Genomic DNA, 15384 nt, shown 5'->3' with positions numbered 1-15384 from the left:
AAGTGGTTGGAGGCATGGCTGGTAACGGGGTTTAGAGAATAGTAGCACTACTTCCCACTCCTCTCTACCTGACCTATCTTCAGATGCTGCATTCTGTCATCTAAAATTGTAAGTTTTACATTTTTGACTCCTGCAGTCACTGGATTCTTCCTTCACTGCCCATAACTCCAAAGACTGTTTCAGATGCAAAATCTGAATAGACGTGCTGTTGTTTCAGACAGCTAATTTCCCATCTTGTCACCCCACAACTTCACTATACCTTATGTAGCAGCAAGGCAGGAGCCTCACCAGGAGCAAGACAGGCTCTAACTTGTTCTTTTTCTGCAAATAGCCTCCACCTGTTCATTTTCAACAACAGTTGTTGTGATGTGTGCGAGGAGCAGGACTTCATTCCACTCTGTGCTGAGTTTAAAAACTCACTCATATAGGCACCCATGGATCCTAAAAACAAACACAAGACCGTTTCTCTAAATTATATTATCAGCTTAGTCTGTTTTGACCATTTTTTATACAGTGATAGGGGATATGTTTTGCAGGGCTGTTTACTTAGCTAAGTCAGGGCTTTTTTCCAGAGCTGCTTGTGAGACACAAAAGCATTGGGGAAATGGAGTAATCCATCATGGATGGACTTAGACCAGCAAGCTTAATTTCTCTGCATTTGAACTTAAGGCTTTCTACATCTTCAGGCTAAGTTTGCATCAAAGCCATTGGAAAAAACCAAACATGCATGGTTTTTGTCAAAAATGCCTATTTCCTTTCTCATCCTTGTGGTGTTTCAGTATGTTGTTAGAAGAAAACAGAGGGAGCTTGTTGTTTATGAGAGAGAAAAAAGTCAGCTGGAAGGGCTCGAATGGTGCATTCTCCCGTAAGTCTTCTCAAAATGCCTTACTCCAGCTAGTCATCTTGGGCTTGAGGCAGGAATTGTTTTGTGGCCTAGAATCATCCCTTCTGCTTTAAATAATAACAATAATAAAATTAAGCAGGATCATGTTAAAAGTATCATCATGGATGACTTCAGCATGAATTTAACCTCCCTTGATCACGGTTGCCTTCTCTTCTTACTTCCAAAATAAATCATATGTAGCTGGCTTTTCATTTTTTCAAGGCCTGACTACCCAGGTACTTCATCAGCTCTTGTCTGTATAATCCTTCACCTGGTTTCAATCTCCACCCTCCAAGGCTGTCTGGTTTTAGGTTTGTTTTTTTAAAAAATTCATTAGTATGATATATTGTAATGTCGTATTTCTATCCAAATTTTTATTATGTGTCTCTCTCATATTTGAATGTATCATCATCAGATAATAATGAATAGTATAAATAACCAACAGCCTAAATAAATGAATAATGAAATCCATCTTGGTTATTGTTTTTGTCCAGATTTGAACTAAAGCTCCAGTCCTGCAACTTGATCCGAGGTCAGCGGGGGTCCACAGAGGGCCACCCACGCAGCTCTGATTGCAGACCTGGAGCCACACAATGTTTACATTTTCCTAAAGAATCTAAAATAGTGACCAGATAGGCAGGGAGCGTGACTAAAGAAAATACAGCTGCTGCCAGTGGATCAAAACTCACAAATGCAGAGGTGGAGAACACTGCCTGGAGATTTTTGAAAGGAGGCTGACAGTGTACAGCCCAGAGTGGTGGTACAAAGCATGCATGAGATGTGCTTGCAAATCCCCAAAAAGCTTTGAACTCCTAGCTGAGAGACATGTACTTACTCAGTGGGAGAACCTCCTCAGAAAAATATCCTAAGCAAACAGTATTTTTCTACACTTAGAAATTAAAAACCCTGTCACTCCTCTCAGGGTGTCTCCCATTCACATAAACTAGAATCATCTGTGTAAGTGCTGGCTCTTTTCCTCATATTTAGGTGACAACAACCAGGAATTTGAGAAGTCCTTGGGTGGAGACGTTTTGTTCACTGCAGCTCCCTCGGCAGTGAGCTGCCCGCCAGTGCGACCTGTTGCAGGTTAACATGGTCAGGGAATCTTCTTCCTGGAGAAACATCCAGGAAAGACATCTTACACCAGGAATCGCAACCGCATAACTGGGGGGGGTCCTTAAACCATGTCACTTAGGTGGAGGTGGTTCTGGAGAATGTGAACCTGCCAGGTGTGTTGAAAAGTACCCCAACTTGGGATAAGCAGCAGTTGGTGCTGTTTGCTAATCAGACCTGTAGGAAATCACTCCACCTTCCATGTTGTCCAGAATTGTCTGCTGGCGGTTTTACTTTCCTGCCCTTAGCTGACATGGCTACGAGTGAAAGCAGCCCAAGCTCCAGAAGGAGGACCTTCCTGACATCTCTGCAGCTGCCAGTTACCTCTAGGTTTTTTCCTTTTAATGCCTGAATTAGCTTTGAGTAAACACAATATTCATCTGAGCCATGAGTGAAGACTTGTCTTCCTCACTGCCTTTGAAATGGCCATGTTTTTGCTCAGAAACTGCAATATGCTGTAAAATGTGGCTTTGCTTTTGACACTGTAGAGAACCAACATGTGGGTGTCACTGTATGTAGAATAGGACTGTGCTTCAAATTAAGACACCTGAATGTGCAGGTCCCCATGTAGGTGGCTGTTGTGGTTTAACCTCAGCCAGCAACTAAGCACCACACAGCTGCTCACTCACTTCCCCCCCACCCAGTGGGATGGGGGAGAAAATCAGAAAAAAAACCCCTAAAACTCCTGGGTTAAGATAAGAACAGTTTAATAGGACAGAAAGGAAGAAAACAATAATGATAATAATAACAATAATAAAATGACAATAATAATAATAATAAAAGAATTGGAATATACAAAACAAGTGATGGACAATGCAATTGCTTACCACTCACATGCTGATGCCCAGTTAGTCCCCAAGCAGCAATCCACCCCCCCAAGGCCAAGTCCCCCCAGTTTATATACTGGACATGGTATGGAATACCCCTTTGGCCAGTTTGGGTCAGCTGTCCTGGCTGTGTCCCCTCCCAACTTCTCGTGCTCCCCCAGCCTTCTTGCTGGCTGGGCATGAGAAGCTGAAAAATCCTTGACTTGGTCTAAACACTACTTAGCAACATGAAAACATCAGTGCGTTCTCAACATCCTTCTCATACTGAACCCAAAACATAACAGTATACCAGCTACTAGAAAGAAGATTAACTCTATCCCAGGCAAAACCAGGACAGTGGCCAAGCTCCCTTTACGGTCAGCGGGAAGCTGGGGTTCAGTTCAACTGCCCGTGACTGCAGGCACCTAGTGCTCAAACCTGCATTACACCACCAATATCTACAGTGCCATAGCACTCACGGAAACTAGGCTGGGATTCAGCTGCCCTAATAGCACCAGAAGCTGATGTGTGGGCATCTAAATCAAGCCCGTAGCCCACCTACAGACAGCCACCGCTACACCTAAAACTAAATCCAGCCCCTCAGTTGAAGTTCCTGTGCTGGGCCATGAGCATCCAGAGCCATCTGAGATGCTTGCAGGGCATCCACGTGGATCCGACAAACATGACAGCCTGTGGGAAAACTGCCAAGCAGGATGTTCTGGGGCATCTCGCATGGCACTTAACCCCTGTGTTTGGGCATCTGAATCCCACCAGTAAGCTCTAAAGCTCCAGCATGGATTTGGAAAGTGAAACACGCAGTTCTTGCAGATCTCCTAGTGCACAGTCTTGGTGTAGTACCACCTTCCAAAGACTGTGACATGCAGAGTATGCTAATTTGGTTGTTCAATGTTTATAAAGAAGTTTGGGATCCATCTGGGTAACAACACTACACGTATATAAAGTCATTATCTCCAGTGCTTCCTATGAAAATCTTGATATTTACCGCCCACTGGCATTTACCTGAAGTATAGTATTTGTAGTGTAACCTGGCACTTAGAATAGGAAAAGTCAATTTAACAACCTGAAGCAGTAAATGTTAAAATGTGAGTTTTCATTTACACAGTAGTCCTGATTTCTTTCTAGAAAAGTGTGAAAGGGATATGGTGTGAACATCCTAAGATTTCTGTGGTACTTACTTCGTTGTGTTAGATTCATTTGTTGTTTTTCAAGGTACAGTAAGCATTTTTTGGAAGCAATTTCTCTCACTTTATAACAACTGACCAGCAAACCAAAATCTTTGTGTCTAAAAGCTACTTACAGTTTTTTATTTCTCCTTTGCTTTGAACAGGTGCCTATTCCCTGTCTATTCGAGACTGGGATGATATGAAAGGAGATCATGTCAAACATTATAAGATTCGTAAACTTGACAATGGCGGATATTATATCACAACTCGGGCACAATTTGAAACTCTTCAGCAGCTGGTTCAGCATTATTCAGGTAATTTTTCAGATCATACACGGCACTCTGAAGTATTTTAAAACAAAAGTGTTTACTGCTGAGCTGATGTATGTGTAAGACGCCCTAAAGAGTCATTTGAGCTATGTCTCTTGCTTGTTGTAATGCATCTTCCATTATCCCTTTCCCATTACAGTTATAAATGGCTTTGAGTGCTGTTCACAGTGTACAGTGGCAGAGCTTTTAAAAGCTAGCACTCTACTGAGGTAAAGGTTTTGCCTGCTCTCCCTCTTCTAAGCAAACAGAATTACTGAATTTGACTTGCACATCTCAAAGCATGAATTCCCTGTGCACAAGCAAGTGCTAATATGTACCATTTTGCAACATACTATGGCTAATAAAGGAAATAGGGAATTGCATTGTGGAATTCAGTCACCTAAGGCAATGACCAAAAGGTTTGCATATTACCTGACTCAAATTTTCCCACTGGATTTGTGTTCAATGTGCAAAGTATTAACATATAAATTATAATCAGTCTAATTTTAAAAATAAATATGGCAAGGTGGGTATTTCTTTATGCACACTGTTTGTGTCCACCTACCAAGCTCACTCTTTTTTTTTTTTTTTTTTTTTAAATTCCTGTGATTAAAATGTGGCATGCACTATTCAACCCAAAAGTGCAAAGTGCATCCTACTGTCACTGGCGATTGGTGTACCACAGGTACAATTTTAAAGCCCCCCAAACCTCTGCATAGGACAACCAGTTCTTACATAGAAGACTGCCATGCTTCTCAACATGGTCATTTTTTAAGAAGAAATTAGTAATTTGAATTATTTTGCTTTTTATTTTTTCCTTACTTTAGCTTTTCATAATATTAACAGATGACCCCAAATGCTCATTGCTTTAAAACTTTTCATAATTTTTACTTGTGAAATCAACTTCTCTGTGGGATGTTTTTTCTGTATTCTTTGTATTCTGTCTGCTGTATTCTTATGCTATTCATACTAGACATCTGGCTGTCTTCTCCGCCCAATTTCTGATGGTTGTATGCTGCCTGGGAGAATTTCTAGTTGTTTCTGGTGACTACATTAAACCGAGCTAAATAATGTATAAAAACTCACATCTAAAAGGAAGATAATTTTCAGCCCTACTATACCAGCTTATATGTCAACTTTTAGTTTTCTGTGGTCAAATTATTTGGGTGGTGTATTTTCCATACACAAACACAGAAACAAATAGAACTGGAAACAGCCATTTCTGTGCAACACAGAGGCATAATCAGTAGGGTCCAGGTAGGGTAGCTCAGGAGGGCATGGTACAGACCCACACTCCAGAGGTTTCACCTGCAGTCTCCCAGACCCGGGTGAACACAGGAGCCCTTATTCAATGCCAGACTCGGCTGACTTGAAACAAAAAGGCTGCCTCTAACTGCCGGCTCTGCACTCTGGGTTGTGGGAGGTAGAATAGCCCAGGGCCTTGTGAGTACCTAGGTTTACTTCTAGGGAGAGCTCAAAGATGCCCAAATGACTCCATAAAGATCAGCATGGTTCCTGTACCTGTTTTAAGATACAAGTCACTGCGCAAGCTTTATATTGTAGTCTGCTTTGTGCAGCATAGTATACTACACAACAATATGTGTGTGTGTATATATGTATTTTTATATATATCATTGGTTTTACTCCTGCTAAAATATCTTGTGACTTTTGTCACAGTTCAGTCTTCTGTGAAGCTTTGCAAGAGATAAGTGTAATGAACCTGCCCCAAACAATGTAGGACTGGCTGCATAAGCTAATAAAGGTTTGCTCTAGAAAGAATGGCAGAAAAAGTCTTTTACAGGACACCTGTAAAACACCTTTTCACAGAGTAGAATATAGAAAATACCTTTTCCCAGGATGCCTAGGAAAAGATTAGCAAAAAAGTCCGCCAAATTTTCATTGCTATGATTTTCAGAAAAAGTGAATCTTCTCTGTGTTTCTTTTACTCAGTACAGAAACAATCCAGTTTGTGACTTACAGATGATTTTTTAAAAGTTATACTGTACTATAATATACTAGTTACTCGTGAAGTTATCTTAATGCAGCATTGTGGGAGAAGGGAAATCCTGAGTCCACAAGAGAAACCATTGGTGGTCACCTTCCATTTCAGGCTCTGGAAGCAGAGACCAAAATATTTCCTGTTCTGTCTCAAATGAATATGTTTCAGTGTTCAATTTCTAATCTTCCAGGATGCTTTGTGGTATGCAACTAACAGCTGTTGTGAGTAGCATTGTTTTTATGCTTACTGTTTTTGTTTCATGTCACACTTTTTTTTCTTTCCTCTCCTTTGCTGTTGGCTTCACTTCTGGCTCCATCAGAGAGAGCTGCAGGTCTTTGCTGCCGCTTAGTAGTCCCCTGTCATAAAGGAATGCCAAGGCTTACTGATCTGTCTGTCAAAACCAAAGATGTCTGGGAAATTCCACGAGAATCCCTACAGTTGATCAAGAGACTGGGAAATGGGCAGTTTGGGGAAGTATGGATGGGTATGGAGCAAAATAATTATTCTAAAATAGCTCTCTGTGTGGGGATTACAAGATGGAAGGTGAAAATGTAGGACACTGTGACCCACAAGAAAAAAAAGAGCAAAGCTCAAACTGTTAGGAAAAATGTCTTTGGAATCATGTCTTTGACTTTGAAGTTCTTTAATCTTCAACTTTGACTGTAATTGATGGCAAAAGAAAACTGAAATTCCTTGTTTCCTTGGAAGGCTTTGATTTTGACAAATTACCACTGTCTTAATAATAAATCAAGGCTCGCATCGTAATCTATTAATTATACCAAGGAGCCTTTTTCTGCAAGCTAACAAAAAAGTCCTTACCTTCAAGTATCCAAAAATCAGTGTTTGCAAATGAACTTTAACACAGCACTGAGAGACAAGTCACCTTCCATCTTTCTCAATGCATGCATAATTTTGGATTATAAGTGTGTTTTTTTTATTAATTTCCTCTCCTATAGAGAAAGCTGATGGTTTGTGTTTTAACTTAACTGTGATTGCTACGAATAATACCCCTCAAACTGTTGGATTGGCTAAAGATGCATGGGAAGTTGCACGTGATTCATTATTTCTGGAACAGAAGCTTGGTCAGGGGTGTTTCGCTGAAGTGTGGCGTGGTAAGGCAGAGAATATATTTTGCTTTGGATGGATCTTTTAAGGCCCTCTTGGCAGAAATAAACATTTCAAGTACAGATCTTAAAGCTAAAAAATCAGAATAGTACGAAATGTTAGTCTGTGTCGCCTAAAACAGTCAGACCTAAATACAGTAATCCATGGGGAAACTTCCTTTCACTTGCACAAGCTGGTATGAGAGGTTAGGGTATTAAACTTCATTAATTGTATTGGGTTTATTTGGGTGACTACACAATTGCTAGGTATTAAAATAGGAATGATGCTAAACTTGTAAGGCAGAATAGCTAACCAGAAATTAATCTGGTAAGTAGACATTTTGCTTTCCTCGTGTGTTTTAGCACTGATGGGGTCAGACCCTGAAAATGCTTCCATCCGCTCTCTCAGATTAAAATAATGGCAAGTAACAGCAAGCTGATATTGCCAAGCTAGCTTCCCCATGCATCCACTTCTTCAAGTCCATTTTGAAATTTGTATCTGCAGCAGAACCCCATAACTGGATATAGAGACCAGGGACAATAGAGACAATACTTGCCCAGCCCAGCTGAACCTCCACTTTGAAGTCCAGAAATATTGACATTTTCCAAGTCCGCTGACATTGTTTTCTGCGCACTTGCTGGCTTTACTTACTGCCCCCACTCTGTGGGCCTCATTCTTTTAAGAACTGTAAAACAATAGCAATTTAAAATATACATAAATCTTAGTATGGCCATAGCATTGAAACACAATATAGTGGCCATTTAATGAGAGGTGGGCTCAATTTTTGTGCCATATTGCATTCTGTGCAGCCTCTTTAAAATGACCAATTCAAATAAAGAATTTCTATATGTTGTTTCTTCAGAAAAATTTGGTGGAGCAGTTTGGCCTCTCTTTTTGTTGAAGTGACACAAAAGTATGTACAACCAAAATAACCAGTGGGCTCTCCTGGGTTCTTGCAGCTGTTTTCCATTGCAAGACTACAGCAAGGAGCATCGCAGCAAGTCTGTGTAATTTATAGAATTTATAGACTAGAAATATAGAAATTTATAGAATTTCACAGAATTACAGTTGACCTGTTGCAAAGAAAGCTACCTATGGTTTCTATTAGTATACCCAGATAACTGCAGTTTCACCTTCTTGTACTCCATCTTGAATGCATGCAAGAGTTTCAAGTTGATGTTAATATTTAGTGGTCAGCTTTGTGTGCCGTAGATCTTAAACTGATGCAATAAGCTAAAGGAGCAACTGCAATTTAAAAAAAAAAAAAATCAGCTATGAGAAATAAAGTGCCAAGTACCAGTACCAAATATCTGTCAGAAATGCAAAAATTATTATTACAATTATGACACTATGTTTCTTAAAGTAATATATAGTAAAAATATGTTAACAGCCCTGAAGCATTACCAAATTGGAATAGATTAACACAATAAAATTAATAAAAAATGCATTAAGTAGTAACTAACTACATATGGGAGGAATTCAGAGGGAAGTCTGTGCTGATTTTCTATTAGAGAGAAACACACCAAACCACAACAAGAAAATTTAACAATTTAAACTGAAATCTGGGCTGAGAGGATAAGTTAACCTTTTTGTTTTATTTTCTTTCTTTAACTGGAGAAATTCATAAAAGTATTTAAAAATAGAACTGGTGAAAACACTTCATGGTAACAGAACGAGTCCTGGGATTTTTATTAAGGCAACGCTAAGAGATAATACACATTTAATCCTGTTAACACACCAGGCAAAATCCTAGTTTATTAATGTCCGTGACAGAAACCCTGGTGCCCATGAAACTAGGGTTTCATTCCTGGTTCATATAATTCACAGTACCTCTGCACAGTGGCTGTGACTGACAGCACTCTGCGGTCCGGAGCCTCAGTGGCTCCCGATAAAACACGCTCCCTTTCACCCATCGGAAAAGATTTTGGCCATCCTGCTTGAAATTAGGAGGCGAAACCACATCCTTCCAAGCTTACACGGGAGAGCCACCAAAGCCAAGTCCTGCTTCAGCTCTGATTTGAAGGACTGAGTGAAACTCAGATCTCAAGAGTCCTCCTCGAGCGCTGGGGTAGCAGTGGTAGTAACTCAAGATGTTCCTCCACCACCAGTAGAGGTGACAGCACCTGGCAGAAGAAAATCAAGGCATAGTGAAAACTGGACTTGCACTGCACACTTTTGGCTAATATGTGCCTCAACCCCCCCTCAGACAACGTCACCCTGTAAGTGAGGGACTGCACAGGCAGCAGCTCCCCTGCCGCTCCTCCCCGGTCTTCGGCTAGGTGAGGTGGCAGCTGGGATGTGGCCACTTGCACAAAAAACGATCCAGCTTATTTTATGCTCTGGCCAGCTGCAAAAACTCATGTTGAAGTTATTTTGGCTTAACCAGTTCCCAGGCAGCAGCTGAGCCCTGGTGACTGTTAAAGTGCTTTTAAGAAAGACAAACCAGGCTTATTTTACATGTTACCTTTTTTGATGACATCTTAATTTATAGAAACTAGATCTGAGTCTGAGTCTTCACATACTTTGTAGGCCTTCTGCTATCCTCATGCTTAAGTGCAGAGGAGTAATTTTTACCCAATGTGATTAATTCCCGAAGTCATTTAGTATTGTTTTGCCTTATCACACAGCAGCTCCCTATCAACAGATCACAGGTCCTATTCAAAGCCATTTCAGCCCGGGCTCTGGAGCAGGGTTCTGGCAAGTCTGGCCAAGGGACAACCAGAAGGCATTAGGAAAGTGATATTTCTGCCCATTTTAATTTTCCTTCCTTTCCCTTCCCCAGTCCCCCATCCCCCAAAAAACCCTGTTAACATAGGTAGGTGTTTGGGGTTTTTTTCTTTCCAGTCTTCCTTCTCCCCCTTGCAAATTCCCAAGTGAAGCCCCACCTCTTGTGGGATGCCCTGAGTCAACCTTTCCCAGCTCTCTCCAGGTCTTTGTGCAGGCTTTCAGGTGTTACAGAAGGCTTGGTAGCTGACAGCTGAAAAATGATGCAACTTGTCCATTTCAGTGCTGACCGCAAGTAAAGAACAAAGTGAAGTGGACAGGAACCACTTTGTTTTCAATCAGCAGCTGCTAGGTTTCTGGGGATGAGGAAGGGAAGGAAAAAGATGCATTTCGGTTTGGAAACAAACCCGTGTTTCTAAAATGAAATCAATTCAGAATTTGTTTCTTGGGAATTTTTCTTAGAATATTTTTTTTTCCTCTGACTCAGAACAAAAACAAAATGTTAAAATGTCCTGCAAATGGAAAGTTCTGCATTTAACCAGTTTTGTTATCCAAATCTGTGACTGGAGCTGTGTCGTCTGTAGCAATTACTTGTTAGCAAGGGAATACATGAAGATGGGTTTCAGCAGTCCCACATTTCTTACTCAGAGAAGGTTTCTGTGAATATCAGTGGAAGCATTGTCTGAGTAGGACAACGACAATTGTGCCCCAGTGCCAATGGGAGTATTATTTTTCAGTATAATAGACTAAAATACGAGGGAGGCGTGGGAGGAATATAATGATAAGGCAACATGGGAAACCACACTTTAAAAAAATTATTATATTAAGTGTCCTTGCTAGTTTATTCCTTGGTTACACTAGGCATCAGGCAGAAAAATGAGCGGAAGAGGTTTAATCTAACTAGAGTATCTGTGCTTGTAGGTACGTGGAACGGAAATACTAAAGTGGCTATCAAGACCCTGAAGCCTGGCACTATGTCTCCAGAATCCTTCTTAGAGGAAGCCCAAATCATGAAGAAGCTAAAACATGACAAATTGGTCCAACTTTATGCTGTGGTATCTGAAGAACCTATCTATATTGTCACGGAGTACATGAGCAAAGGTGAAGCCGGAGCTGCTGCCCTTGATAACAATGTTTTTTCTTTGTTGACACTCCTTGGGGATATAGAGGGAGGTGCAATGTGATGTATGAACAGTGTGTGAGGAAGGAGAGAGGGAACAGGAAGCTAAATTCACCTCTGGCTTCAGAAGAATTATGAATTCAACTCTGAACTGGGCCCAAAACCTGAAATCCACTAGACGTACAAATAAAATTTGCACCAGGTGGGGGAGGGAGAAGTTGGGGCAGCCTAAGTGCTTCCAACTGCATCAGCATCTGAACTTTCCTTACAAGTGGAGATTTGCATTTTCTAGGTTTGAATGATATTACATGCTGCTTCCTAAGATCCTAGCTTTTCCTGGGCCCAGAGAGTTCATATGGCATCTTCTTTCAGTGTTCACTTGTCGGCCTAAGATTTCTGTTTCTTCTTTTAGCAGTTCTGGGTTCTGTCACATGTACCTCACTCTCAGATCACAGCTTAATTTTCAGTCCACCCCATTTATCATTTTATTACATTATTTGCACATATGATTCTTTCCTTTCTCTTTCCGCTTCCCTTCCCCTTCTCCCTTCTTTTTTTCTTTAAGCTACTTAACTGGTAACGATGTAGTAAAATGAGAAAAGGAAAACTTTTCGCTCTGTCAGATCTCCAGCAGGGGTGCTGAGAGCAGAGCAAAAAATCTGCTTGTTTTGGAAAAGCAAATGAACCAAATAGGAAACATAAGTTCTCACAGGGAAGTTTCATTGTACATTGGAGGATACACTCTGAAATTTTAAGTGCATTTTTTCAGTCTATTTGGAGTTGATTTTTATTTTCCTGGCAGGTGCCTGCCCACCTCCCTTCTCAGAGGCATCCAAGCCCTGACTAACTCACACTTTAATCATATGTCTTGGTGACAAGCATGTGCTTTTTCCCCTTTAAAAAAAAGACTTCTCAAAGTCCTTCTGAAGTACGTGGTTTATTTTGGCTTACTATACTAGTTTTTACTGTAACATTTTACATCTTTGGATCTGAGCTTGAGTCTGACAATTTATCAAGGGAGAAACGCCTAATCATCTGTCTTTTCTCCTTATTTATTAAAACAATTCACTGACCTTATTTAAAGGAGACTGCCACACTTCTCTGTTTGAATACAAGATTGGGAAGGGAGCTATAGCATCCCAGGCTTTTTTTAAAAGCTACAGGAAACCTCCGTGCTTTCAATTGCACAGGGGAGCTATGTCCTTATTGCTTTTGCTAAAATTGCTTTCATTTGATCTCTGCTTTGTCTTCTCTAGTTTTGCATAGTGGTCTTCTAAAATTAGTGGTTTGTGCTACATTTAGTCATGGGTTACCTAGAGAAGAAGCACTACTAATCTCTAAGGAAAGTTAGCCTTTGTTAATGCTAGCCCCTTTGGGCTTACCAGGCTCCAGGCTGACCTTTCTTTTGGAGCAGGTTGAGCTGGGATCTGACTTTTTCCATAGTTTGAGTGGCTTGGAACTGAGCTGATGCTTTGCAGCTAGCTGAGGCCTTTAGAGAGCAGCAGGTATGTAGTTGCAAAGAGCACTGGGAAAGTTAAGAAAGATCAGCTTTCTCAGTAATGGTCAGGAAAATTTAAAACAATGTTGTTTCTTTTCCCTGCAACTCTCTTTGGACTAGCGACATATTCTTCTGCAAGCCAACCTTAAAGAAGAGTGAAACAAGTATAATAGGAGAATTCTAAGATATTGTGGGGGTTTTTTTAAAGGGTCCACTTGAACTTGAAACATTGCTGTCTTCAATATTGCACATATTGCTGCACCTCCATCCTGATGAATAGCCATTGTTTTCCTAATATCTCTATTGTGTCAACTTTGCATTTGCAGGGAGTTTGCTAGATTTCTTAAAAGATGGAGAAGGAAGAGCTTTGAAGTTACCGAATTTGGTGGACATGGCAGCCCAGGTCTGTCTTCAGAGTATTGAGCACTTAGGTGTATATGTTTTATAGCCCATGTATGTCTGAGTTCATTTTAAAATGCACTGATTGTGTTTCATGCTTCTCGCAGGTGGCTGCAGGAATGGCGTACATTGAGCGAATGAATTACATACACAGAGATCTGCGGTCTGCAAACATTCTGGTGGGGAATGGCCTAATATGCAAGATTGCCGACTTCGGATTGGCAAGACTGATTGAAGACAATGAATATACAGCCAGACAAGGTAGATACAGCAGCAGGCGTAGCACTGAGTGTGATTCTTGTGGGAGGGAAAGAGTGGAACATGGCTTTAAAAAGCTCACTCTCATATGCTTTGGGGTTACTTTCAGTAAATCCTGAACTTATATTAACTCCTAGCCCAGAACTTCACTGCTGAATGCATGTCCCAAAAAACCCAGCTTATTTAGTTGTTTTCCCTTTAAAAACTGATCAAAATGAAACAAAAATGGTGAGTGAGAGTACAGGTGGGTGGGTGAAGTGACAGTAAAGACAATATCTTTATGGTGCCATAACAAAGAGGATACTTTACTTACCAGCCTTGAAAGCCTGAATGGGGTAATCCAAAAAAGCCTATGTAAGCTATTTCTTTCATAGTGTGCCTTCTAGTATTTACTAACCGCTATCAACATTGCTGTGCTATTCTTATTTTCTTTATTTCAAACGGGTCAAAGAATTGTGTCTCTGTGCAATGGAGCTGTCTCTCTGAGCACTGTGTTTTCTTTGGGAACTTAAAAAGTTACTTTAATAGGAAAGCCATTTTCCAGTGCCACACAGAGTGCTGGGCACAGCTGACCACTGATACACTATAAAAATGTATCAAAGAGTATTGTAGTTTTTTCTAAAAAGCATGTGTGTGTTCAGACTGAGCCATGACACAGGCTCTTTGTAGTTAGTCATTCTTTACAAGTCATGCTTAGTTGTCAGATGTTGGTCCAAGTTTGCAGAGCTACAGTTTTGTTCTCTTTCTGTTGGCAGTACATTGGTAGTGCTTGCTCAATATGTGTCGGTAAATACCACTCCGTCCATTTCAGTGCCAAAGCCAAGGAATGTCCCGTTAAACCCTGTTGTATGTCATCAGAAAGCCCAGGTTGGTTAAGTACTTCATAACCTGCATTTACCCCTTCGTGTTGTGAGTTTTTTCTCTTGACCAGAAGTCCCTGTTTCAGCATGGATTTTGCCATTAATTCTTAGGAAAGAGCTAACCTCTTTCTGTAACTTTCAAGTGTTGACAGAAGGAGCCAGAGAGTTTCCAGCATGCCTTGTCTTGGCCTGGGAGCAGCAGCTCTCATGCCATTCACACCCCTCTCAACTGCTGTCAGCAGTACCTAGTCACAAGGATGTGGACCACAGACTGCATCTACCATAAAAGTTGCCTGCTTCATATTCAGATAGTGAGGCCTGAATATCTGGGGGGGGGGGGGGGGGGGGGGGGGGGGCTCGAAGAACCCGTGGTAGGTACTAATGCACTATTCATTTCTGCCTGAGGGTGGGAATTGCTCCTTGCTAGAAAAAATAGCCTTGTGTCATTCTCTCCAGAGTAACAAGAGTCTCCGCAGGCTCTGGTAGACAGAAAGCTGCCTGCTTGCACTTCCCCTGTGTAAAATGAGAAGAGTTTTCCTTGAACAAGGCAGCCAGATCCAGTCTGCAAAATGGCTTTGAAAAAGTGTCCTATATTATCTCTGTTTCTGTCTGGTTTACTGCCATGTCTTTTGTTCCCTTTGGAAACCACCCAACATATAGTTTGACATGACTAATTATTTGGTTTAATAGACAAGTATGTGACCTACTTCTGGCCAGATCTCTTCAGGCTCCTGATCCCTAGGAAATCCTCTGATGACCTGTTTGCTTCCTGGTTTAAATCTCTCAGAATAGTTTTGTCCTCTTCACATGTTAGAAAGCCATGAAAACCTGCCTGACTGGTGTTGAGGAGAAGATTAGACTTTTAAAGACAATAAAAATTATTGGATTTGGGGGGGGGAAACTGAGCTGAGAAAAGCATAATGCCGGGACTGGCAGGGAGAGGGAGCGTAGTCGTCGGTATCTCTTGCCCTTCTTCCACAGCAGAAATCACTTGCATTGTGGGAAAAGTAGCTGGGAAGGGAGTAGTTTGGCTTTTAACCTGCATCACTGATGATCTGGAGATCTGAATCATGTTTGCCTGGCTTCATCTCATGGTGCAAGTATAGAGAAGTCACCCATCCTTCCCAT

The 15384-nt window shown here is 41.1% G+C and overlaps 1 protein-coding gene across 9 annotated transcripts in view; it reads left to right on the top strand.

The window, feature by feature from the left end:
- FYN (FYN proto-oncogene, Src family tyrosine kinase) overlaps positions 1–15384 on the top strand; it is a 142239-nt gene that overhangs the window by 108295 nt on the left and 18560 nt on the right. For 8 of the 9 annotated variants that reach the window (XM_052781287.1, XM_052781282.1, XM_052781288.1 and 5 more), the window contains 5 exons: positions 4151–4300; positions 6613–6777; positions 11043–11222; positions 13066–13142; positions 13246–13399. In XM_052781287.1, coding sequence (XP_052637247.1) covers positions 4151–4300; positions 6613–6777; positions 11043–11222; positions 13066–13142; positions 13246–13399 — 726 coding nt within the window. Of the gene's footprint in view, positions 1–4150; positions 4301–6612; positions 6778–7249; positions 7406–11042; positions 11223–13065; positions 13143–13245; positions 13400–15384 lie in introns of all 9 variants that reach the window. The other variant, XM_052781290.1, reaches the window with a different exon arrangement.

The sequence above is a fragment of the Harpia harpyja genome, chromosome 3, assembly GCF_026419915.1.
Source record: "Harpia harpyja isolate bHarHar1 chromosome 3, bHarHar1 primary haplotype, whole genome shotgun sequence".
Classification (NCBI taxonomy): domain Eukaryota; kingdom Metazoa; phylum Chordata; class Aves; order Accipitriformes; family Accipitridae; genus Harpia; species Harpia harpyja.
The sequence above is the reverse complement of the archived record's forward strand: the minus strand, read 5'-3'. Positions and strand labels throughout refer to the sequence as shown.